The sequence below is a fragment of the Gorilla gorilla genome, chromosome Y, assembly GCF_029281585.2.
Source record: "Gorilla gorilla gorilla isolate KB3781 chromosome Y, NHGRI_mGorGor1-v2.1_pri, whole genome shotgun sequence".
NCBI classification, from domain to species: domain Eukaryota; kingdom Metazoa; phylum Chordata; class Mammalia; order Primates; family Hominidae; genus Gorilla; species Gorilla gorilla.
In genome coordinates this window covers 27,102,077-27,127,181 of record NC_073248.2, presented here as the reverse complement: position 1 = coordinate 27,127,181, position 25,105 = coordinate 27,102,077, and the positions used below count along the sequence as shown (strand labels likewise).

Genomic DNA, 25,105 nt, shown 5'->3' with positions numbered 1-25,105 from the left:
AAAATAAGCCCACCTCTCCAACTGAGTTCAAGATGGAAATGGTTAAGACAGGAAAAATTCTATTCCGTTTAAACTCATATCATTAGAATCATAACTGCTTTCAGACCACAATATAATCACAAACCTGGGAAAATGGAAACTCATTAAGTATCAAAATACAAATCATATGCCACATATATTATATACCATTTTCAGCACTTGTCTCTTCTTAGAGGACACTGTAAAATATATTTTATCATTGTTTAAAATAATGTTATATTTTGAAATTAAGCTCTATTACATTTTCCGTTTATTTTAAAGGTTTATTCTTACAAATTTTCTACACAGAGGTAAGTTTTCTTCTATTTACATAAACACACATACATGTATACACAGAGAGACACAGTAACATATTTTATGCTTTTATTCCCACGACAATTTCTGGAAGCAGAAACGTATATTGCATTACGTCTATGAGAATACATTGCTTATTATAATACTGTTCCAGCAATCATTTAACTAACTTTTTAATTATACAACATTGAGGCTGTTTCCCACTTTTTGACATTCTGAAGAGCTAAGTAACTAACTGTATTAATCTAATTTTTATTTTATATTCCTTATATTGTTTTGACATTTCTGGGGTACCTTGTAGGCTAGGGAGACCAGCTCTTTCAGAGCTGGCTAAACTAAACTAAACCATACCTTTACCATATAAACCAAACAATCCCGAGTCCAAACCTCTAACTATTTGCTTTATTTAACTATCATATACAACCAGTATTTCCCCTCCTGTAAACCAACTCAGAGCCATGTACCAGAAACCTACTGGCATCCACTATGCCCCACAGATCCCTGGGATTATTCTAACAAACTAGCCAATTCTGACATTTGATTGCCCTGCCTTGCCTGTCTCACAGAAATACCAATAAAGGCTGTGACCTGTGCCTTTCACCTTACCTTTTACCTCCTGACTGACTACTGTGGCTCTGTGGGGTATGTTGTACATCTCATTTGGAAAGAAACAGTCAGCAACATTAAACTTTTAGCACTGACCTCTCCATCTCACCATTACTCAATCATGTCTATAAATTAAGACTCAGGCAAAAATCACTAGTACCCATGTACTTGCTGCATTATTCTTCTCAAAAGATAATTAACAGAAGTTAAGCAGGAGGACGTAAACATTTAAAATTTCAGTAACTTCAAAGTTTAATTTTAATACAACCCTTCACTACTACAAAGAGTGCACACAATGCCTAGTTCCTCATATCCTTGACACATTTTGGCCATTTCCTAACCAGTTATGTGAAAGGGATATGTGGTTACTTCATATTTTCAATTTATAAGTGAGGTTAAACACTTTTGATTTATTATTCATCAGGGTTGCTAGAAAAGGAAACCTGAAAATAAGCTATGATAAAAAGGAAAAGATTCAATCAGTTTTGTGCTTCTACAATTTTAAGCACAATATATAATTTTATACACGAAATATTATAGTATGTACATTATATATTTTACATTAATGTTACATAGGTTATTTCTAACCATTAAATACTTTTTAAAAGAGCTGATATTTGCTTGTTTTAGAATAAAGTAATACCATACTACTCTACATTTCGGACAGTCTACTACCCATTCTTGAATTACAAACACACATAAAATAGAAAAGATGTGTTAGTCCTTATTTCTCCTTTCTTGCTTTATGCAGAATTCGTAACTTTTTTTTCTTTATATTTTGGAAGTACTGTCGATTTTTGTACACTGTACAGTTTTCAATTTTGTTTTGTTTTTGACAGAGTCTTGCTCAGTCACCCAGGCTGGAGTGCAGTGGCATGATCTTGGCTCACCGTAATCTCTGTCTTCCAGGCTCAAGTGATTCTCATGTCTCAGCCTCCTGAGAAGCTAGGATTACAATTGCCTGCGACCACACCCAACTAATTTTCATATTGTTAGTAGAGATGGGGTTTCACCACATGGGTCAGGCTGTTCTCGAACTGCAGACCTCAGGTAATCCACCCAACCCAGCCTCCTAAAATTCTGGGATTACAGGCATGAGCCACTGTGCCTGGCCCAACAATTTTTAAAACCTTTCCTACAAAGTGGACAATGAACTCTCCCTGCCAAAAAAGTGTCTAAGGATCCATTTTATCTGGAAAAATGTTTAGACCTTCTACTGGTATTTACAACTTGAAACAAATTTTACTGGTTTCCTAGTTATTACATGTTCATTTTTCTTATTCAGTTTCTTCCAGACATAATTCTTACTATAAAGAACTAAAGTACTAATACACAATCCATCTGCATTTCGATACTCTTAACTAGATAAAATTTCTCACTTTGGTCTAATTTCTAATATTACAATATCTCAAAATTTAAATAGTTAGAATTATCCAGAAAACACCTAAAGATATACAGCGTTGTCTTATTTAAGGTATTTCAGAAATAAAAACATCCAAATCTTATGAAAATGTTGCATATGGAGCAGTGAAAACACACTTACATAAAAGTTATTAAAAATATATAGTTTATATTTTCATTTTCTGAATATTATGATGTCTTAACATCTTAAATCTTTCTGGCTATGACAGATTGTCCTCCCAGGGTTAGCTACTCCTACAAATACCAAATGGCTCACCCAGGAGTATGACTTTAATGTGTCTTTAATACGTTCACTGACAATTCCAAAGCTAATCCTTATCTATTCAGCCCATACAATTTATGAGGCAAAGTTCCTGTGCTTTAATTCTAGGGTCAGGCAACTAGGGAATACTGCTGTAGCCTAGAGCCTGCCAAAATTATTCAAACTAGCCAATCCCATATTTCTTATCCTGCTCTGTCTTGCCTTTCCCTTGGTAAACCCAGTATAGCCTATGGCCTAGGTGCTTTTCTTGTTCCTGCTTCTTCTGCATGTCCAAGATAGGTTTTCCCCTCTAGCACTGTGTAGCATATAGTGACTACCTCTCTAAGGCCTGTGATAATAATAAACTTTGCTTTCCTGAGTCTCTGTGGTCACACCTACTGACCATCACATGGAAGACCATAGAATAAAACCAACAGTTAACAATAACTGATTTGTACAGCATGCTTTGCAAAAATCATTCCAAGATTCACAGAAATTAACAATACCTTATAACCGGGCATGGCAGCTAACCTCTGTAACCCCAGCTACTTCAAAGGCTGTAGAGGGAGAATCACTTAAGCCTAGGAGTTCGAGAATAGCCTAGCAACACAGCAAGACCCCATCACTTAAAACAATAGCAATACGTTTTCTTTTAAAATTTATAAAAGCAAAACTACAAAGACAAAATATTATAAACCATACCTATGAACAAATTAACTCATAATTCATTTCAATTAATTTTATCTTGAACCGGGCATAGGTAAAACAATGCATTCAGCAATGAATTTTCCCCAATATCAAGGTCTAGATGAACCTTCTCAGCTATAGGAAGAACAACAGGAATAACAGTCACTCACATCAGGCTGTAGCCTTTTTGCCCGTCGACTGTAGCTGCTGAACTTTGAAGGTTGCACAGACTGTCTAAGGGGGATGCTGTGGGGCTTGTATTCCTTATCTTTTACCTCATTGTCAAACGGGTGTGTGTTACATTGCTAGAGAGAAAAAAAAATATAGAATCAGAAATTGAGTCATATTTGTAATAAGTGATTCCTTCATTTACAACCCTAGCAAATAAAGCTGTAGTTCTTTCTAAATTACACAGGTCCACTCCTCTTGTTCTTTGGATAGAACACATATCCTGACAATTTTCGTGCCGTTGCTTATGAATGAGCAGCACAGAATATGAAAGAACATGGTCTTTGGACTGTCCTGATATCAATCTGGGTTTTTACTCTTATTCTCTGTGTGCTTTCAGCAAACATACTGAACCTCTCTCTTTGTGCTTCAATTTCCTGGATGAAAAACAAGTAATAAAAATACTCAATCTGAGTGTGGTGGCTTAAGCCTGTAATTCCAGAACTTTGGGAGGTCGAGGCAGGTGGATCATGGGGTCAAGAGATCAAGACCATTCTGGCCAAACGGTGAAACCCTGTCTTGGTAAAATACAAAAGTTAGTAGAGCCTCGGTGACAGAGTGAGACTGTCTCAAAAAACAAAACAAAACATACTGAATCTTTAGAATTATGTACGCTAAGTGAAACGTGTTTATAAACATAAATACACAGTTTTTATAAAATATTTTAAAGTTTTATGGATAATAAAACCTAAAAACTGGCCAGTCGTGGTGGCTTATGCCTGTAATCCCAACACTTTGGGAGGCTGAGTCAGGTGGATCACGAGGTCAAAGGATCGAGACTATCCTGGCCAACATGGTGAAACCCCATCTCTAAGAAAAATACAAAAATGAGTGGGCATAGTCACGTTCCTGTAGCCCCAGCTACTCAGGAGGCTGAGGCAGGAGAATCACTTCAATCCAGGAGGTGGAGGCCGCCTGGCGAGGGTGATAAGCTGCCTCAAAAACGAAACAAACAAACAAACAAAAACAATTAAAAACTTATTATGTAAAAATACCCTGCTAAATCAGTTTCCACACCCTGAGTTAAACCCAAGTCACACCAAGCTTTTAACCTAAACTATCTTCAAGTGAACCAGCATCATGAAAGCTTAGGAACATCATTATCTTTTTCAGCCAGGCATGGTGGCTCATGTCTGTAACCCCAGCACTCTGGGAGGCCGAGGCAGGTAGATCACAAGGTTAGGAGATCAAGACCATCCTAGCTAACATGGTGAAACCATGTCTCTACTAAAAATACAAAAAAATTAGCCAGGCGTGGTGGCAGGCCCCTGTAGTCCCAGCTACTTGGGAAGCTGAAGCAGAAGAATGGCGAGAACCCGGGAGGAGCTTGTAGTGAGCCAAGATGCTGCCACTGCACTCCAGCCTGGGCAACACAGCAACACTCCATTTCAAAAAAAAGATTATCTTTTTCATGTAAGATACTTAAAATAGGGAATGGTTTCCTCTAATTTCTAGTTTAAGATCTTCTCCATAAAAAGATCTTAGTAAACATCAACCTCATAAGATAGAAAGGTCACTCTAGTTCTTACTTATGTATAGCAGGAATAAAACTATGCTACATAAAGAAGCTGCAAAGTATTTTCTAGGGCCAATTCCTGGAACATCTTCACTCTAGAGATTTAGAATCTATAGACCCTGACTACTCAAGAGAAAAGTCCAATCCAAAGAAAAAATACAAAAGAAAACAAAATCACATCAGGCCACAAACCAGTTTAAGGGCCCTCACCACATGGTTGGCTCCAGACTGAAACATTTCATAGGGGTAAATAATGCGTTCGTAATGTGATCGTAGCAGGGAGCCAATGTTTTTGCCTGGTGGGTAGTGGAGACGCTGGGCAACTCGAGCCCACCGACGATCCTTGCAGATGGCTTCATAGCCACCTTCCTCTATCACAATCTGAAAGTATAAGAAACAATATGGATGAACTGTGAACAGACTGGAAAGGGCTACCAACACAGCAATGAGACTTGAATATGGGGGGCTGTGCCCTTCCCCCAACACCAATCATTCCAAGACTCAAAGATTACGTCAAGAAACGCTGCCAGGCTCTGTGTTCTTTCCTTTCCTGCCTATTGTTTCTACCACAGAAGATCCTTGAGGCAAGGCTTTTTGTTTTTCGTTTAGAAAGTAGACTACTCTTACCTTACTAAGGCTGTAGAGGTCCAAGATCTTCCGCTCCACATTGGGAATCTTTAATGAGGAGCCTTGAATTTCCCAGAATTTTGCAATCTGATCCAAATAGTTCAATTTCACTCTAGTCTGGGCCTGGGAAAGAGAGGGCCTTATAAGATTGGCATACTCCTTAACCTGACTTCATCGAGTATGCAGTAAATGAACAAGTATTATTCTATGCTATCTACACTTCTCTACCAACGTGCCGGAGCCCCAGCTTCACTGTCTTATCTCACCAGCAGGGTCCACAAAAAGTTCAAATAAGCTGAGTCTTTAATCTATAAAGAGCTAAGAATGTGCCGTCTTAGAATCAAAATCATATCTAAATTTAAGGAATTATTCTTGGACTTAAAGGTGGCTTGACCAAAAATATGTAGGCTCCAACAGTATTTAGACTCAATATCATCAAGACACTCACTTAGAATGTGCTGATATATAATTCAAAGAATTAAAATATTTTTCTAGTTCATGTAAAAGAGCTGGACACAAAACCAGTTTCTGAATCACTGCTTTCTTACCCTAACTCATACACAGCTTCTAGCTACTGATCATAGTCAAAATCCTAAGAGTAAAAGAAAATGACAAATCATTCATATACTTTCTATATTGAATACTAAACTGTGAAGACTGAGTTGACTGCTTTAAAAAGCAAGCTTTGCCTCTGAGATTTTATTAAAGCAGAACATATGTAATACCATCACTCTGTTGCTGGATATTTAAAAGATCCTATTTCTTGTCTGAACTCTGCTTCTGTTAAAGAACTAAAAAAAAATTTAGTCACACTTGGTGCAGGGGCTCACACCGGTAACCCCAGCACTTTAGGAGGCCAAGGCAGGCAGATCACCTAACCTTTGGAGTTGGAGACCAGCATGACCAAATCGGTGAAACTCCATCTCTACTAAAAATACAAAAATTAGCCGAGCATGCAGGTGTGCACCTGTAATCCCAGCTACTTGAGACGCTGGGGCAAGAGAATCCCTTGAACCTGGAAGGTGGAGGTTGCAGTGAGGCGAGATCCCGCCACTGCACTCCAGCCTGGTAGACAGGGTGAGACTCTGTTTCAAAAAAAAAAAAAAAAAAAAAAAATTCATTCATTAAATATGTGAGTACAAGAAGACAAAATGGGAAAGGTACTGTCATTTTGATAGTTCTAACCTGAAACTATTGAACAGCAAAACAATGCATCATTCTTCCTCAGAAATTTAAAGCCTTTGTATTCTACCATTTTTGTGGACATAAATTACGTATTTTATAGAAGACTTTCTCCAACATCAGTATTCTGGAAAATGGTGGAGTTCGGATTCAAATTTAATACATTAGATTTCAAAACTTAAGTTCTACATTATTATGAAATTACAACGGCAAGATTAAAGATCAGATTCCTTTAAAAAAAGTGTGCCTCCCAATCTTACCTCCAGTTCATTTAGCCTTTGGATGCGAGGAGTAAATCTGAAATTGTCAACTTCTACTGCAAAAGGAGGCTGCCAATCCTAGAAGAAAGTGTAAGGACCTGGTAACTATGGCACAGTAAAGGATGAAGATAGTGAAAACCACAATCATTTGTTCCCACTCTTTTAAAGTCTTCTGGTAACCATTTGTGTACACAAGGGCCTCAAATGATTCCTTCTTCATAATCAAGATTAACTGGGGAAAAAAAAAAAAAAAAGGAAAAACCCTGCAAATCCAAAACTCTCCTTGATATGTGTCCTTCGTAACAGACGAAAAAAAAAAACCCTCTAAAATCTCAAGGCTAGAAAGCGACTCGACTTCCAAGGAATGACGCACATCTGAACAAACACTATGCTATTTGGGTTATGAGTCCTTACTAAAATGAAGATAAATGTAATGCACATAAAAAATTGTTTCATTTTTTAAAACCTAAGCCATTATCTCTTCCCACTCCCAGCAGTACGAAAAAGTTTAATTGCAAATGCTGAGAAGTGCGAACATCCACATAAAAATAACGTTGCAGCCTGATTCAATATATGAGAAAAAAGCTGTATGCTCTGCGAAAACTTTTTGACTTCTCTGAATATTTTGTTAGTTGTTTACGACGACAGCCCAGGCTCATTTCAGCTTACATTCTTAATTCAGTCAAACTTCTACGAGGTTCATTTAGTAGTTTTCAGTATAGCAAACCAAAATGGTCTACGTTTAATAATATAAATTTAATTGATGGCAAAGGATGCCACATCACTCCCATTATTTGCTATATTTGCTACATACATCTAAGATCATATCAAAGAAAGAAAACACCAGTCCAAGTGGTTAACACACAAGCTTATATAACTTGCTTCTGTCATAGATCAAGTACTTCAGAGGAAGCAATTTTTTTGCGGTTAAATGTAATAAAAGCTTGTGTATGCCTAAACTATATTTAATAACAGCAGAACGTAGAAATATTTGAATCTTATATTTTTGTCCCTACAGCAGTCAGATCTTTAGAACCCCGTGGAATGTGGCGATCTGATACTAATATTCTGATGCCAGCTTGTTCTGGTCAGAAAAGTTAAATGAGAAATTTGGTGCTAAGGGTTTCTGGTCATAAGTGTAAATAACGCCTCGCCAAGTGGTAAACTGCCCCAACGTTCAAACCAAAGGCTACCCATTCCCAAGTTTTGTTTCAAAGACTTACCGCGGGTGGGCGGATTTTGCAGATGCCAGACTTCTCTGCTATGGGCCTTATTTTCGCAATGTAGCCTAGCGGGTCTTGGAATTCAGCCCAGCTAGGCTCAAAAACCGGGCACTCTGGCGGCGGCAGGAACTCGTCACACCCCGGTTCCATGTCGGGCCTTAATGTTAAGCTGTAAAATAAGAATCACATTGTCTTTAATGACGCGCTGGTTCCTCCTACTAAAAGGCCTAGGAAAATTTCATTTTCTTGAGAATTTCAAGGTTACTTTAATCCCGTAGCTGCTTACCAATCGTCAGGGATCCTAGTCTTACAACCACCATCTTGACCTCCGAGCCCTGCGGTGTGGTACGAGCCGTCTCACTCCGCGGATCGATTTTCCGGCGCTATTTCCAAACCTGTGAGACCTTCTGCACCTGAGATAAACGCTGAGGACGCAAGAGCGATTTTACCAGAGGAAAACAGTCACAGAGCAGTCGCTGGACTCATATTAAAGAGCACTGCGACAGAACGAAAGAGCAAGATAAAAATAGTATGGCCGGATCTTTTTTTAAAATGGGACCACTGCGCAAGTTACGCCTGCGTATTGCAGGGAAGGACCGTAAAAGGCTGTGGTGCTGATCAACGAAGGATTTCTCGGAGAAAATTCCTCTTTTGCGGAAGTGTCGGTAGAAACGCACCTTTTTTTTTTTTCTGCCTGGACAAACCGCCGGCGATATCCGTTCATGTGAAAGTGTTTACTAACATTCTCTGAAGACTCACTGGGTTCTCAGCTCGAGAACGTTCCTGTCACAAGACGTTTAGGAGGCAGGATGCCGGTACAATGTATTTATGTTCTTGTAAACTGTTGCATTAACAGTGCACTTCAAGTGGGCACATTTGTCGTTGGATTTTTTACCAACTCGAGCTTGGACTTTAGGACGGGGAAAAGAAGTGCTAAATGTTTTTGAATAAAACCTTTACTGCACATGATAAACATCCCTTAAAAATTACCTAGGAGCACCCTAAATTTTAAAATGATCACAAAGACCTGGACAGATTGCAGTAAACCTTCAACATCGCTAAACACACGTACCATAAATCAAAAGAAACACACTGCTAATGATCAGTTTTTTGATGTGGAAATATCATGCTGTTTTTAAGGGAAATTATACTTTATTGCGATGTTTTATTTCAAAACAAGATGTTACACTTTATTTCCTATAATTTTATTTACAGTATTTACACCTGTTGAGTAAAAATCCCCCTACATTGCTATTCTGTTTTTTTAATCAGTTCACTACTGTAGTATCTTTTTGTTCTCCATATATTTTTGAAAAATACACAAAAGGTAAGTTTTAAAAATCAAATGGTAGATTTTATTTGGAAGGGCACTGCCAGAAGTGCCTTAACGTTTGATAGTTTAACAATTGTTTCGTATTGTACGATTCTTGGCATTTCCGTTTTTTTTTTAACAATTTATCCATTTCATCTAGATTATCGGCTTCATGAGTTGATTATGCTACATTACATGTATATTCCTGTTTCAAAAGTTGTTATTTAATTTTCTGCTTTCATTTTCCCAGTTTTATCTACATACTTTTTCTATTTCATAGTTAGAGTTATAGAGTTCTATTTCATAAAATTAGTTATAAAGCCTGTATTATTTCAAATGATCAGATCTTTTTTCTCAGTTCAAGATAATTCATTATAATACAGCTTTATATTTTATTAATTCATTAGTAAATAGATATTTCAATTTCTACTTTTAGCTATTATAAATAATGTTGCTATTAGCATTTGTGTACCGGTTTTTGTGTGCATGCTTAGGTCATTTCTCGTGTGTATACACCTACAAGTAGAATTAGTGGGTTATATGGGAACTTTAGGTTTAAACTTTTCTTCTCCAAAGCATTTTCATCATTTAATTTCCATCAAAAGTGGAATACCGTTCTAGTTTCTTCATGTCCTCAGCAATACTATAATTACATGACTTATGATTTGACCATTACAATGTGTATGAGATCTCATCGAGTTTTGAGTTGGACTTCTTGAATTACTAATGATACGATAGTGTTGAGCATCTTTTTGTAAGGTTGTTGGCTTGTTCATATGCTTTATATACCTTCTCTGGAGAAATGTCTATTCAAAATTTTTGGCTCTTTTCACATTGGTTTGTCTTTTTTTGTTTAGTTGTAATCTTATCTTATTCTCTTATCAAATATTTGATTTTTATAAAAAATAATTCTGTAAGCTGGCTTTTCTCTTTCCTAATCGTAAACTTTAAACAGAAAGATTTCTAATTTGATCTTTATCCAGTTTGCTTTTTTCTATTGTCACTTGTACTTTCAGTGTTGCCTCTGAGGGGATTTTGTCTAACCCAAAATCACAAGGATGTACTCTTATACTCTATTCTAGGACCTTTATAATATTAGCTTCTACATTAAAGTCTTTGATACATTTTGAGTTAACTTGTGTAAACACTGTGAAGTAATGATCCAACTCAATATTTTTGCGTGTTGCCATCTAGTTGTCCCAGAATTTGTTGGAAACATTATTATTGCTTCATTAATTGTTCTTGGCACTCTTGATAACATTCCGTTGGCCATAAATGTATGGGTTTTTTCTTGGACTCTCAATTCCGTTCCATATTTATATGTATGTATATATTCTAATGCCATATTGTTTTTATTGCTGTAGTTTGTGGAAGGTTTGAATTGGGAAAAGTGAGTAATCCCAACTTTCTTCTTGTTTTTTTTCGAGACTGTTTGGCTATTATTTGTTTCTTGTATTTTTATTACCTTGCCTGTTTCTACAGAGAAACAAGCTGGGGTTTCTACAGACAAGCAAGCTGGGATTGAGACAGAAATGTTGAATCTACAGACAAATTTAGGAAATATTTCCATCTAAGTTTCCTATACATGGACAAAGCATGTATTTCAATTTATTTAGGTCTTCTTTGGTTTCCTGCAACCAAGTTTTATAGCTTTTGGTATATTACATATATTAGTATTTAGTATGTATTATATATATTTGAAATTAATTTACTTCAGATTATTTTATTCTATTTCTGCTACTATGAATCAAATTTTTAAAAGATTTCCCCTATTAAGGGTTTGTTAGTGATACACAGAAATATGATTGATTTTTGTATGTTAATCTTGTGTTCTGCCACCTTGCTAACTTCATTTATTGTAATACATATATTTTTTAACTTTTAAGTTCAGAGGTTCATGTGCAGGATATGATGGTTTGTTTTATAAGTAAGCCTGTGTGATAGGGTTGGTTGTACAGATTATTTCATCACCCAGGTATTAAGCCTAATATCCATTAGTTATATTTCTTGCTTCTCTCCCTTCTCCTGTGCTCCACTCACCCACTTATAAATGAGAACATGCAGTATTTGGTTTTCGGTTCTGGCATTTGTTTGCTAAGGATAATGGTCTCCAGCTGTGTTACTGCAAAGACATGATCTTGTCTTTTTTTATGGCTGCATAGAAATCTATGGTGTATATTTACCACATTTTCTTTATCCAGTCTATCACTGATGAGCATTTGGGCTGATTCCATTGTCTTTGCTTTCGTGAATAGCTGCAGTGAATGTACATATGCTGTTGTGAATACCTGCAGTGAACATACATGTGCATGTATGTTTATAACAGAATGATTTATAATCCTTTGAGTATATACCCAGTAATGGGACTGGTGGGGTTGAATGATAATTCTGTCTTTAGGTCTTTGAGGAATTGCCACACTGTCTTCCATAATGCTGAACTAATTTACACTCCCACCAGCAGTGTAAAAGCATTTCTATTTCTCCAGAACCTCACCTGAATCTGTTATTTTTTGACTTTATAATAATAGGTATTTTGACAGGTTTGGGATAGTATCTCATTGTGGTTTTGATGTGCATTTCTATAAGGATCAGTGATGTTGAGCTTTTTAAGATGTTTGTTGTCTACTTGTGTATGTCTTCTTTTGAGAATTGTCTGTTCATGTCCTTTGCCCACTTTTTAATGAGGTTCTTTGTTTTTTCCTTGTAAATTTGTTTAAGTTCTTTGTGGATGCTAGATGTTAGACCTTTGTCAGATGCATAGTTTACAATTTTTTCCCATTCTGTACGTTGTCTATTTAATTTGTTGATGGTTTATTTGCTAGTGCAGAAGCTCTTTAGTTTAATTAGATGTCATTTGTTAATTTTTTCTTTTGTCACAATTGCTTTTGACATCTTCTTCAAGAAGTCTTTACTCGTGCCTATATTCTGAATGGTTTTGCCTAGATTTGCTTCTAGGGTTTTTATAGTTTTGGGTTTTACATTTAAGTCTTTAATCCATCTTGAGTTAATTTTTGTATATGGAGTAATAAAAAGGTCCAGTTTCAATTTTCTCTATATGGCTAGCCAGTTTCTCACAGCACCATTTATTAAATAGAGAGTCTTTTCACCATTGCTTTTGTAAATTTTCTTGAAAATCAGATACTTGTAAGCATGTAGTCATATTTCTGGGTTTTCCATTCTATTCCTTTGGTCTATGTGTCTGTTCTTTTATCAGTACCATGCTGTTTGGGTTACGGTAGTTCTGTAGTGTAGTTTGAAGTTGGGTAGCATGATGAATTTAGTTTTGATTATGTTGCTTAAAATTGCCTTGGCTGTACAGTCTCTTTTTTGGTTTCACATGAATTTTAAAATAGATTTTTCTAGTTCTGTGAAGAATGTTAATGCTAATTTAATGGGTATAGCATTGGATCTATAAATTGCTTTGGGCAGAGTGGCCATTTAGTGATATTGATTCCGCCTATCTGTGAGCATGGAATACTTTCCATTTGTTTATGTCATCTCTTAGTTATTTGAGTAGTGATTTGTATTAATAGTTCTTCCTGTACAGGTCTTTTACTTCCCTGGTTAGCTGTACTTCTAGGTATTTTATTCTTTTTGTGGCTATGGTGAATGAGAGTTTGTTCATGACTTGGCTCTTGGCTTTACTATTGATGGTGTATAAGAACGCTAATGATTTTTGCACATTGATTTTGTATTGTGAGATTTTGCTGAAGTTGTTTATCAGCTTAAAAAGCTTTGGGGCTGAGATGATGGATTTGTGTGCATATAGAATCATATTGTTTGCAAACAGGGATAATTTGATTTCCTCTCTTCCTATTTCAGTATCTTTTATTTCTTTCTCTGGCCTGATTGCCCAGAACTTTCAATACTATATTGGATACAAGTAGTGTCAGAGGACATCTTTGTCTTGTGCCAGTTTTCAAGGAAAATGATTCCAGCTTTTGCCTTTTCAGTATGATGTTTGCAGTGGGTTTTTCATACATGACTTTCATTACATTATTTTGAAGTATGTTCCAGATATGGCCCCAATAAGTGGAGTAGCACTAGGATCCTTATTCTTGCACTGAATTGAATAAAATGACACGGACACACGTGAGTGGTTTTAAAGAGTGGAAACTTTAATAAGAAAGAAGCAAGGAAGAAGCAAACAGGTACCCTTACAGAGATGGAGTTGGGGAAGAAGGATTCTAACAAAGAGAAAATCCTGTGTGCAGAGAAAAGTTGCTGCTTATATGGGAAAGCTGGTGGAGGTGGTGTCTGATTTGCATAGGGTTCAGGAGATTGATTTGACCAGGCTTGCCATTTACATAGCCCAGAAAAAATCTGGCCCTTCCACCCTAGCCTTTTAATATGCAAATGTAGGGCACCATGATGTTCTACACACGTAGGGTATGTGGGGGTGGTCATTTTGCCAGGCACATGTAGGGGAAAGGAAGAAAAGGGCAGGAATTGTTATGTTTGGGTGGACCCAGTTTCTGATGGGCAGCATTTTCATATCATAGCTTGCTGCCCGGCTCTCTGAGCAGGGGCTATTCAGGTAGACAAGAAACATTTCTGGAGCTGCTTTCAAAGAAAAAAAACTTCTGAAGGACCCCTTTCCCTCCCATCTGCTTATAGTAATTTTTTAATGAATCCTACAACATTCCTTCCATAACTGGTTTATTGAGAGTTTTTAACATGAAGTGATATTGAATTTTATCAAAAGTCTTTTCTGCATCTATTGAGATAATCATGTAGTTTTAATCTTTAGTTCTGTTTATGCAATGAAACACATTTATTGATTTCCATATGTTTAACCAACCTTGCATTCTGGGCCTGAACCCTACTTGATTGTGGTGGATATGTTTTTTGACATGCTGCTGGATTTGGTTTCTCAGTATCTTGTTTGGGATTTTTGTATCGGTGTTCATCAAAGATACTGGCCTGAGGTGGTGGTGGTGGTGGTGGTTGTGTCTCTGCCTGATTTTGGTATCAGGGTGATGCTGACTTCATAGAATGAGTTAGGGAAGGGATCCTTTTTTGCAGTTTTTAAAAATAGCTTCAGTAGAAATGGCACCAGCTCTTCTTTGTACCTCTGATAGAATTCAGCTATTAATCCATCTGGTCCTGAGATTTTTTTCTCTCTATTTTTCTTCTCTCTATTTTTTTATCTCTATTCTCAAATAGAGAATCTCTCTATTTGATTCTTCTCTCTTTTCTTCTTTATTAGTCTTGCTAGCGATCTATCAATTTTGTTGATCCTTTCAAAAAACCAGCTCCTGGATTCATTAATTTTTTGAAGGGTTTTCTGTGTCTCTATTTCCTTCAGTTCTGCTCTGATTTTAATTATTTCTTGCCTTCTGCTAGCTTTTGAATGTGTTTGCTCTTGCTTTTCTAGTTCTTTTAATTGTGATGTTAGGGTGTGAATTTTGGATCTTTCCTGCTTTCTCTTGTGGGCATTTAGTGCTATAAATTTCCCTCTACACAGTGCTTTGAATGCGTCCCAGAGATTCTGGTATGTTGTGTCTTTGTTCTCGTTGGTTTCAAAGAACATCTTTATTTCTGCCTTCATTTCGTTATGTACCCAGTAGTCATTCAGGAGCAGGTTGTTCAGTTTCCATGTAGTTGAGCGGTTTTGAATGAGTTTCTTAATCCCGAGTTCTAGTTTGATGCACTGTGGTCTGAGAGACAATTGTTATAATTTCTGTTCTTTTACATTTTCTGAGGAGAGCTTTACTTCCAACTATGTGATCAATTTTGGAATAGGTGTGGTATGGTGCTGAAAAAAATGTATGTTCTGTTGATTTGGGGTGGAGAGTTCTGTAGATGTCTATTAGGTCCGCTTGGTGCAGAGCTGAGTTCAATTCCTAGGTATCCTTGTTAACTTTCTGTCTCGTTGATCTGTCTAATGTTGACAATGGGGTGTTAAATTCTCCCATTATTAATGTGTGGGAGTCTAAGTCTCTTTGTAGGTCACTCAGGACTTGCTTTATGAATCTGAGTGCTCCTGTATTGGGTGCATATATATTTAGGATAGTTGGCTCTTCTCGTTGAATTGATCCCTATTATGTAATGGCCTTCTTTGTCTCTTTTGATCATTGTTGGTTTAAAGTCTGTTTTATGAGAGACTAGGATTGCAACCCCTGCCTTTTTTTGTTTTGCATTTGCTTGGTAGATCTTCCTCCATCCTTTTATTTTGAGCCTACGTGTGTCTCTTCACGTGAGATGGGTTTCCTGAATACAGCATACTGATGGGTCTTGACTCTTTATCCAATTTGCCAGTCTGTGTCTTTTAACTGGAGCATTTAGTCCATTTACATTATGTGTGAATTTGATCCTGTCATTATGATGTTAGCTGGTTATTTTGCTCGTTAGTTGATGCAGTTTCTTCCTAGCCTCGATGGTCTTTACAATTTGTCATGATTTTGCAGTGGCTGGTACCACTTCTTCCTTTCCATGTTTAGTGCTTCCTTCAGGAGCTCTTTTAGGGCAGGCCTGGTGGTGACAAAATCTCTCAGCATTTGCTTGTCTGTAAAGTAATTTATTTCTCCTTCACTTATAAAGCTTAGTTTGGCTGGATATGAAATTCTGGGTTGAAAATTTTTTTCTTTAAGAATGTTGACTATTGGCCCCCACTCTCTTCTGGCTTGTAGAGTTTCTGCCGAGAGATCCACTGTTACTCTGATGGGCTTCCCTTTGTGGTTAACCCGACCTTTCTCTCTGGCTGCCCTTCATTTCAACTTTGGGGAGTCTGACAATTATGTGTCTTGGAGTTGCTCTTCTCGAGGTGTATCTTTCTGGCGTTTTCTGTATTTCCTGAATCCGAATGTTGCCCTGCCTTGCTAGATTGGGGAAGTTCTCCTGGATAATATCCTGCAGAGTGTTTTCCAACTTGGTTCCATTCTCCGCATCACTTTCAGGTACACCAATCAGACGTAGATTTGGTATTTTCACATAGTCCCATAATTCTTGGAGGCTTTGTTCATTTCTTTTTATTCTTTTTTCTCTAAACTTCCCTTGTCACTTCATTTCATTCATTTCATCTTCCATCACTGATACCCTTTCTTCCAGTTGATCGCATCGGCTCCTGAGGCTTCTGCATTCTTCACGTAGTTCTCGAGCCTTGGCTTTCAGCTCCATCAGCTCTTAAGCACTTCTCTGTATTGGTTATTCTAGTTATACATTCGTCTAAATTTTTTTCAAAGTTTTTAACTTCTTTGCCTTTGGTTTGAATTTCCTCCTGTAGCTCGGAGTAATTTGATCGTCTGAAGCCTTCTTCTCTCAGCTTGTCAAAGTCATTCTCCATCCAGCTTTGTTCCGTTGCTGGTGAGGAACTGCGCTCCTTTGTAGGAGGAGAGGCGCTCTGCTTTTTAGAGTTTCCAGTTTTTCTGCTCTGTTTTTTCCCCATCTTTGTGGTTTTATCTACTTTTGGTCTTTGATGACAGTGATGTACAGATGGGTTTTTGGTATGGATGTCCTTTCTGTTTGTTAGTTTTTCTTCTAACAGACAGGACCCTCAGCTGCAGGTCTGTTGGAGTTTGCTAGAGGTCCACTCCAGACCCAGTTTGCCTGGGTACCAGCAGCGGTGGCTGCAGAACAGCGGATTATCGTGAACTGTGAATGCTGCTGTCTGATCGTTCCCATGAAAGTTTTGTCTCAGAGGAGTACCCAGCCGTGTGAGGTGTCAGTCTGCCCCTACTGGGGGGTGCCTCCCAGTTAGGCTGCTCTGGGGTCAGGGGTCAGGGACCCACTTGAGGAGGCAGTCTGCCCGTTCTCAGATCTCCAGCTGCATGCTAGGAGAACCACTGCTTTCTTCAATGCTGTCAGACAGGGACATTTAAGTCTGCAGAGGTTACTGCTGTCTTTTTGTTTGTCTGTGCCCTGCCCCCAGAGGTGGAGCCTACAGAGGCAGGCAGGCCTCCTCGAACTGTGGTGGGCTCCACCCAGTTGGAGCTTCCCGGCTGCTTTGTTTACCTAAGCAAGCCTGGGCAATGGCGGGCGCCCCTCCCCAAGCCTCGCTGCCACCTTGCAGTTTGATCTCAGACTGCTGTGCTAGCAATCAGTGAGACCTCACTGGCGTAGGACTCTCCGAGCTAGGTGCGGGATATAATCTCCTGGTGCACCGTTTTTTAAGCCCATTGGAAAAGCACAGTATTAGGGTGGGAGTGACCCGATTTTCCAGGTGCCATCTGTCACCCCTTTCTTTGACTAGGAAAGGGAACTCCCTGACCCCTTGTGCTTCCCGAGTGAGGCAATGCCTCACCCTGCTTTGGCTCATGCACGGTGTGCTACATCCACTGTCCTGAGCCCACTGCCTGGCACTCACTAGTGAGATGAACCCGGTACCTCAGATGGAAATGCAGAAATCACCTGTCTTCTGCGTCACTCACACTGGGAGCTGCAGACCGGAGCTGTTCCTATTCTTCCATCTTGGCTGACTGAATAGGAACATTTGGCCTGACCTCAAAAGAATTTTTGGTTATTTCTTGTCTTCTGCTAACTTTTGGGTTCGTTCGCTGTCGGTTATGTAGTTCCTTTAGTTATGAAGTTAGGTTGTTAACCTGACAACCATTTTTTGTTTTTTTTTTTAAAAGTGGGCATTTATGCTATAAATTTCCCTGTTAATACCGCCTTTGCTGCATCCAAAAGATTCTGGCACATTGTAGGTTTGTTGTCATGAGTTTCAAATAATTTTTTGATTTCTGCCTTAATTTCATTATTTACCCAAAAGTCATGCAGAAGCAGGCCGTTCAATGTCTATGCAAATTGTATGGCTTTGAGTGAATTTTTTAGTCCTGAGTTCTAATTTGATTGTGCTGTGGTCTAACAGACTGTTTATTTCCAGTTGTTTTGAATTTGCTAACGAGTGTTTTATTTCTAATTATTTTATCAATTTTAGATGAAGTGCTATGTGACAATGAGAAGAATGTATATTCTGTTGTGTTTTGATGCAGAGTTCTGCAGAACTTATCAGGTTGGACTCTGTGAAGCCTGCAGGGCAGAATTGCTAAGATGACAAAAAAGCAAAAAAAAAGTCAATTTCTCCTCTCTCTAGGAAGTCTGTCCCAGGAAGTTTTCAAACCTCTCTTGGCCAGAGAACATCAGTGGGAGTGATTGGAGGCCCTGGATGGGAAGTCCCACCAAGTAAGGAGGAACACATAGGAACTTGCTTAGAGAATAATTCTGCCCATGCTTTCATAGAGATAATGTGCTGTGTGTACTAGGGTACTGTCTGCCCCTGCATGGTTTGGACTTTGCTAAGACAACAGGCTGGAATGGCTGAGTTTTCCAAACAGCAAAGATCATGGCCCACCCCTCCCCCGGGCACTCCGTCCCAGGGAGAAATTGAAACTGCTGGAGAATATAGGTGGGGGTGGCTAGAGGCCCCAGTTGGGAGGCCCGGCCCTCCCCAGAGATAAGAAGCAGTTCAATGTCCCACTTAAAGAAGCAGTCTAGCCACATTTTGGTAGAGCAGCTGTGGTGTGCCAGGGAGTCCCTTTCATCCCCTGGTCAGTTTTGTTTGCGCTCTCCTAAACCCGCAGGCTGGAACAGCTGAGCCATCCAAACAGCAAGGATGACAACCTTCCCTTTCTCCTAAGAACTCTGCCCCATTCAAGCTTGGCCCAACACTGTTGCCAGGGGCTGGCTGGAATTCCAAGCTGGTGAGTCTTATCCTGTGAGGTGCCATGAAAGTGGGGCCCACAGAAGGATGCTGCTCAGCTTCCTGGATTCAGCTCTCTTCCTAAGGTTATGTACAAAAATCTCATCTCTCACTTTGCCTGAGTTGCAGCTACCTTTGCTGGTGATCCTGGACCCAAAGTGTGCCAACCTCTCCTGATACTCTGTGTGTACCTGAGCAGCTATTCTGCCAAGACTTCACACAGCTCTGTGCATGAAACCCAAGGCCTTAGTGAAGTGGGATCATGAGGCGATCTCCTAACTGGAGTGTTAAAAGATCCTTAGGAGAAGCATCGAGCATTATTTCCCAGGGTGTACATTGGCTCACCACTTCCCTGTGTTAGGGGAGGTTCACTTGGCCACTTGTTACTCATGTTGTTGTTATTGTTTAAGTATTTATTTAGATGATCCATTAAATGATCCATTAAATGCCCAAAGTGGGGTTTTGAAGTCGACAATTATTATTGTGTTGGGGTCTATCTCTGTCGTTAGCTTAATAATCTTTGCTTTGTAAATCTTGATTCTCCAGCATTGGGTGCATGTAAATTTAAAATTGTTATATCTTTTTGCTGAATTGATCCCCTTATCATCATTTAATGGCCTCATTTTTGTCTCAAAATCTATTTTACCTGATATAAGTATAGCTACTGCTCCTCTATTTTGGTTTCTGTTGGCACATATTTGTGTCCTTATAAGGTGAGGTAAATTCTCTTGTAGACAGCATGTAGTTGTCTTCCCTTTTCATTTATTCACCTACTCTACATCTTTTGGTTAAAAAATTTAGTTTATTTACATTCATTATTATAGATGAGCAGGGACTTAACTACTGATGTTTATTAGTATTTTTTTATTAGTCATTTTTTTCCTCATGTCGTTTTATACAAGTGACTTTTTTTTTCTGCTTCTAGGGTTTAATTTCTTTATTTTTATGTATTGTGTATCAATTATAGGTTTTGTATATGTGCTTACTAGTTTGCTTACATATAACATGTTATAACCAATTATTTTAAATAAAAACAACTATAATCAAAATTTTAAAACATAGAAAAGTAAAAATCTCTACACTTTAACTATATTCTCCTCTGTTTTATGTCTTTTGGTTGTCTTGTCTTTGTATATTATCTGTCTTTTAAATGATGTAATCATCAGTTTTAACATATTGCTTCTTTAGTCTTTCTACTAAAGATATGAGTGGTTTGGACAACATGATTGTAACATTACAGTATTTTCTACTTGTGTATTTACTAGTAACATTGAGTTTTATAACTTCAGATGACTTGTTGCTCATTTCTGTTTTTTACTTTTCAGATTTCAAACATTTAGGTTCAAGGGATGCAGATGCAAGTTTGTTACATGGATAAACTGCAAGTTGTGTAGATTTGGTGCACAGATTATCTTGTTACCCAAATAATGAGCACAGTATGCTGTAAGCAGTTTTCTTTGCTCAGCCTCTTCTGGCCCTCCGCCCTGAAGTAGATCCTGTGTCCATTATTGTCTTATTTCCATGCGTACTCAGTTTTAAGCTTATACGTATAAGTGAGAACATGCTATTTGGTTCTCTCTTCCTGTGTTAATTTGCTTAGGATAATGCCTTCCAGCTACATCCATGTTGCTGCAAAGGACATAATTTTATTCTTTTTTTATGCTGTCTGGTATTCCATTGTGCATGTATTTATTTTTATGTATGTACTTTTAAAATTCAGCTTACTGTTAATGGACACCTGGGTTAATTTCATGTCTTTGCTAGTACAAATAGTGCAGTAATGAACACATGTGTATATGTATTTCTATCATAGAATAATTTCCATTTCTTTGAGTATATGCTGAGCAGTGGGATTGCTGGGTCAAAGTTAGTTTTGTTCTAAGTTACTTGGGAAATCGTCAAACAAACTTCCACAATGCCTGAAGTAATTTACATAATCAGTAGCGGTGTATAAATGTTCCTTTTTCTCCACAACCTTGCCAGCATCTGTTATTTCTTGGTATTTTAGTAATAGCCATTCTGACTTGTGTGAGATTGCCTCTCATTGTGTTTTGATTTGTAATTCTCTAATAACTAATGATGTTGAGCATTTTTATATGCTGGTTGGCTGCATGTATGTATTCTTTATAGAAGTGTCTGTATATGTCCTTTGCCCATTTTTAATGGGATTGTTTTCTGTGAGTTAATTTCTTTTCTTTTTTTTCTTTTTGAGATGGGGTGTCACTCTCGTTGCCCAGGCTGGAGTGCAATGGCGTGATCTTGGCTCACCACAACCTCCATCTCCTGGGTTCCTCCTGCCTCAGCCTCCCGAGTAGCTGGGATTACAGGCATGTACCACCATGCCTGGCTATTTTTTTTTTTTTTAATACTTTTAGTAGAGACGGGATTTCTCCATGTTGGTCAGGCTGGTCTCGAAATTCTGACCTCAGGTGATCCGCTCACCTCGGCCTCCCAAAGTGTTGGGATTACAGGCATGAGCCACCACGCCTGGCAATTTAATTTCTTTATAGATGCTGGATATTAAACCTTTGTCAGATGCATTGTTTGCAAATATGCTGTCACCTTGGGTGGGTTGTCTGTTTACTCTGTTTACAGTTTCTTTTGCTATACAGAAGCTTTTCAGTTAAATTAGGTCTGACTTATCAATTTTTGTGTTTGTTGCAATTTTTTTTTGGAATCTTTGTCATGAAGTATTTTCCAGGGCCTATGTACAGAATGATACTCTCTAGGTTTTCTACTAGGGTTTTTAAATTTTTAGGCTTATAGTGAAATCTTCAATATATGTTTAGATGATTTTTGTATATGATAAAAGCAAGGGGTTCAATTCAATTTTCTTCATATAAGTAGCCAGTTATCCTAGCACTATTTATTGAGTATGGAGATTTTTCCTTATTGCTTGTTCTTGTTGACTTTGTCAAGGATCAGATCTGAGCTGGAGCCATGGCAGAGGAACATAAATTGTGAAGATTTCATGGGCATTTATCATTTCCCAAGTAATACTTTTATAATTTATTATGCCTCTCTTTAATCTCTTAATCCTGTTATCTTTGTAAACTGAGGCTGTACGTCACTTCAGGACCACTGTGATAATTGTGTTAACTGTACAAATTGATTGTAAAACATGTGTTTGAACAATATGAAATCAGTGACCCTTGAAAAAGAACAGAATAACAACAATTTTTAGGGAACAAGGGAAGACAGCCTTAAGATCTGACTGCTTGTGGGGTTGGGCAAAAAGAGTCATATTTTTCTTCTTGCAGAGAGCCTATAAATGGACGTACAAGTAGGAGAAATATCACTAAATCCTTTTCCTTGCAGGGAATATTAATATTAATACCCTGGGAAAGGAATGCATTCCTGGGGGGAGGCCTATAAACGACTGCTCTGGGAATGTCTGTCCTAAGCAGTTGAGATAAGGATGGAGATACCCACTGGTATCCTGCAGTACCCCCGGGCTTACTAGGGTGGGGAAAAAAACTCTGCCCTGGTAAATTTGTAGTCAGACAGTTTCTCTGCTCTGGAACCCTGTTTTCCGTTGTTTAAGATGTTTTTCAAGACAATATGTGCACTGCTGAACATAGACCCTTATCAGTAGTTCTGTTTTTGCCCTTTGCCTTGTGATCTTTGTTGGACCCTTATCAGTACTTCTGCTTTTTGCACTTTGAAGCATGTGATCTTTGTACCTACTCTCTGTTCTTACACCCTCTCCCCTTTTGAAAGCCTTAATAAAAATTTGCTGGTTTTGAGGCTAAGGCAGGCATCACGGGCCTATGTGTGTGCATAGAGTTTTTTGTAATATTCTTTGATGGTTGTTAGTATTTCTGTGTTGTTAGTGGTAACATGCATTTTGTTGTTTTTGTCTTTATTTGGATCTTCTCTCTTTTTTCTTTATTAGTCAACTAGTAGTTTATCTTATTAATTTCTCAAAAGAAAACAACTCCTGAATTCATCGATTACTGATTTTGGTTATTTTTTGTCTTCTTTACGTTTAGTGTTGGTTTCCTCTTGTTTCTGTAGTTTCATTAGTTGTGATGTTAGGTTGTGAAATCGAGATCTTTCTAACTTTTTGATGTGGATTTAGTGCTATGAATTTCCCCCTTAACACTGGCCTGCCATATCTCAGAATTGGTATTATGTTGTATATGTTCTTAAGATAACTTTTTAATTTCTGCCTTAATATAATTACCTACCTGTCATTCAGAAACTTGTTGTTTAATTTTCATGTAATTGCATGATTTTGAATGAGTTTTTTTGTATTCTTCTATTAATTGAACTGTGGCCTCGGTGTATGTTGGATATGATTTTGGTTCTTTTGTATTTGCTGATTGTTTTGTATCCAAATATGTGGTTGACTCTAGAGTAGATGGTGATGAGAAAAATGTGTATTCTGTTGCTTCAGATTGAAGAGTTTTTGGGGGAGTCAGTCAGATCCGTGTGGCTCCATGTTGAGTTCAGGTCCTGAATAACTTTGTTAATTTTTTATCTTGATGATCTCTCTAATTTTATCAGGGGAATGTTGGTGTCTCCTACTGTTGTTGTGCGGGAGTCTACATCTCTATAGTGATTTCTAATAACTTGTTTTAAGAATTTAGGTGCTCCTGGCTCAGAGCAGTGGCTGATGCCTGTACTCCCTACACTTTGGGAGGCCAAGGTGGGTGGATCACCTGAGGTCAGGAGTTCAAGACCAGCCTGGTCTTGAACATTGTGAAACCCTGTCTCTACTAAAAATACAAAACTTAGCCAGGTGTGGTGGAGCATGTAATCCCAGCTACTTGGGAGGCTGAGGCAGGAGAATCACTTGAACCTAGGAAGTGGAGGTTGCAGTGAGCCAAGATTGCGCCACTGCACTCCAGCCTTGGTGACAGAGCAAGACTCCATCTCAAAAAACAAAAAAAAGAATTTAGGTGCTCCTGGCTTAGTATGTATTTACAATACCTACCATTATGTAATGCCCTTATCTTTTTTTAAAAAATTTTTGTTGGTTTAACGTCTGTTTTGTTTGAAGTTAGGATTGGGCTCTTTTTCGGTTCTCCATTTCATTTGTAGATTTGTTTCCATCTCTTTACTTGAGCCTGTGGATATCTTTGCATGTGCGATGTATCTCTTGAACAGAGCACAAAATGGGGTCTTACTTCTTTATCTAGATTACCACTCTGTGCCTTGTCATTGGGATATTTAGCCTATTTTCATTCAAGGTTAGTATTGATATTTGTGGATTTGATCCTGTTGTCATGTTGTTGGTTTCTTATTATGCAGTCTTGTTTATGTTATTGCTTTATCATGTCATTGGTTTGTGTATGCCAAGAGTTTTTGTTGTTGTTGTTATTGTTGTTGTTTTTTCAGTGGCTGATAATGGTCTTTGCTTTCTGTACTTAGTGCTTTTTTAGGAGATCTTATACAGCAGGTCTAGTACTAATGAATTCTCTCAAGATTTGCTTCTCTGAAAAAGATCTTATTTTTCACCTGTGAAGCTTAATTTGCCTTTATAGAATATATAAAATATAGCATATGTAAAATTCTTGGTTGAAATTTTTTTAAGAGTATTGAGTATAAGCCCTCAATATTTTCTGGCTTGTGGAGTTTCTGCTGAGAACTATTCTGTTAGTCTAATGGGCTCCCCTTTGTAGGTGACCTCACCTGCCTCTCTAGCTACCTTTAATATTTTTTTGTTCCATTTTGTCCTTAAAGAATCTGATGATTATGTGTCTTGGGAATGATCTTTCTGTGAAATGTCTTCTTGAAGTTCTTTATGTTTTCTGAATTTAAATTTTGGCCTCTCCAGCTACATGGGGGAATTTCTTATAGATAATATTTTGAAGTATGTTTTT

The 25,105-nt window shown here is 37.9% G+C and overlaps 1 protein-coding gene and 1 long non-coding RNA gene across 9 annotated transcripts in view; one reads left to right on the top strand and one right to left on the bottom strand.

Moving 5' to 3' along the window:
* KDM5D (lysine demethylase 5D) overlaps positions 1-9,144 on the bottom strand; it is a 39,426-nt gene extending 30,282 nt beyond the window's left edge. For 3 of the 8 annotated variants that reach the window (XM_055377078.2, XM_063703365.1, XM_055377076.2), the window contains exons 1-6: positions 8,612-8,887; positions 8,326-8,494; positions 7,103-7,180; positions 5,661-5,783; positions 5,244-5,414; positions 3,460-3,594 (exon numbers count right to left, since the gene is read on the bottom strand). In XM_055377078.2, coding sequence (XP_055233053.1) covers positions 3,460-3,594; positions 5,244-5,414; positions 5,661-5,783; positions 7,103-7,180; positions 8,326-8,475 — 657 coding nt within the window. In that variant the 5' untranslated portion in view covers positions 8,476-8,494; positions 8,612-8,887. Of the gene's footprint in view, positions 1-13; positions 3,411-3,459; positions 3,595-5,243; positions 5,415-5,660; positions 5,784-7,102; positions 7,181-8,325; positions 8,495-8,611 lie in introns of those variants that run through there. The other 5 variants (XM_055377075.2, XM_063703366.1, XM_055377073.2 and 2 more) reach the window with 4 other exon arrangements.
* LOC129530196 (uncharacterized) lies at positions 8,697-23,114 on the top strand. The gene is made up of 4 exons (XR_008675756.2): positions 8,697-9,652; positions 18,672-18,760; positions 19,159-19,278; positions 20,603-23,114. It is a non-coding gene; the product is annotated as an uncharacterized lncRNA (long non-coding RNA).
* The last annotated feature ends 1,991 nt before the right edge of the window (positions 23,115-25,105 follow it).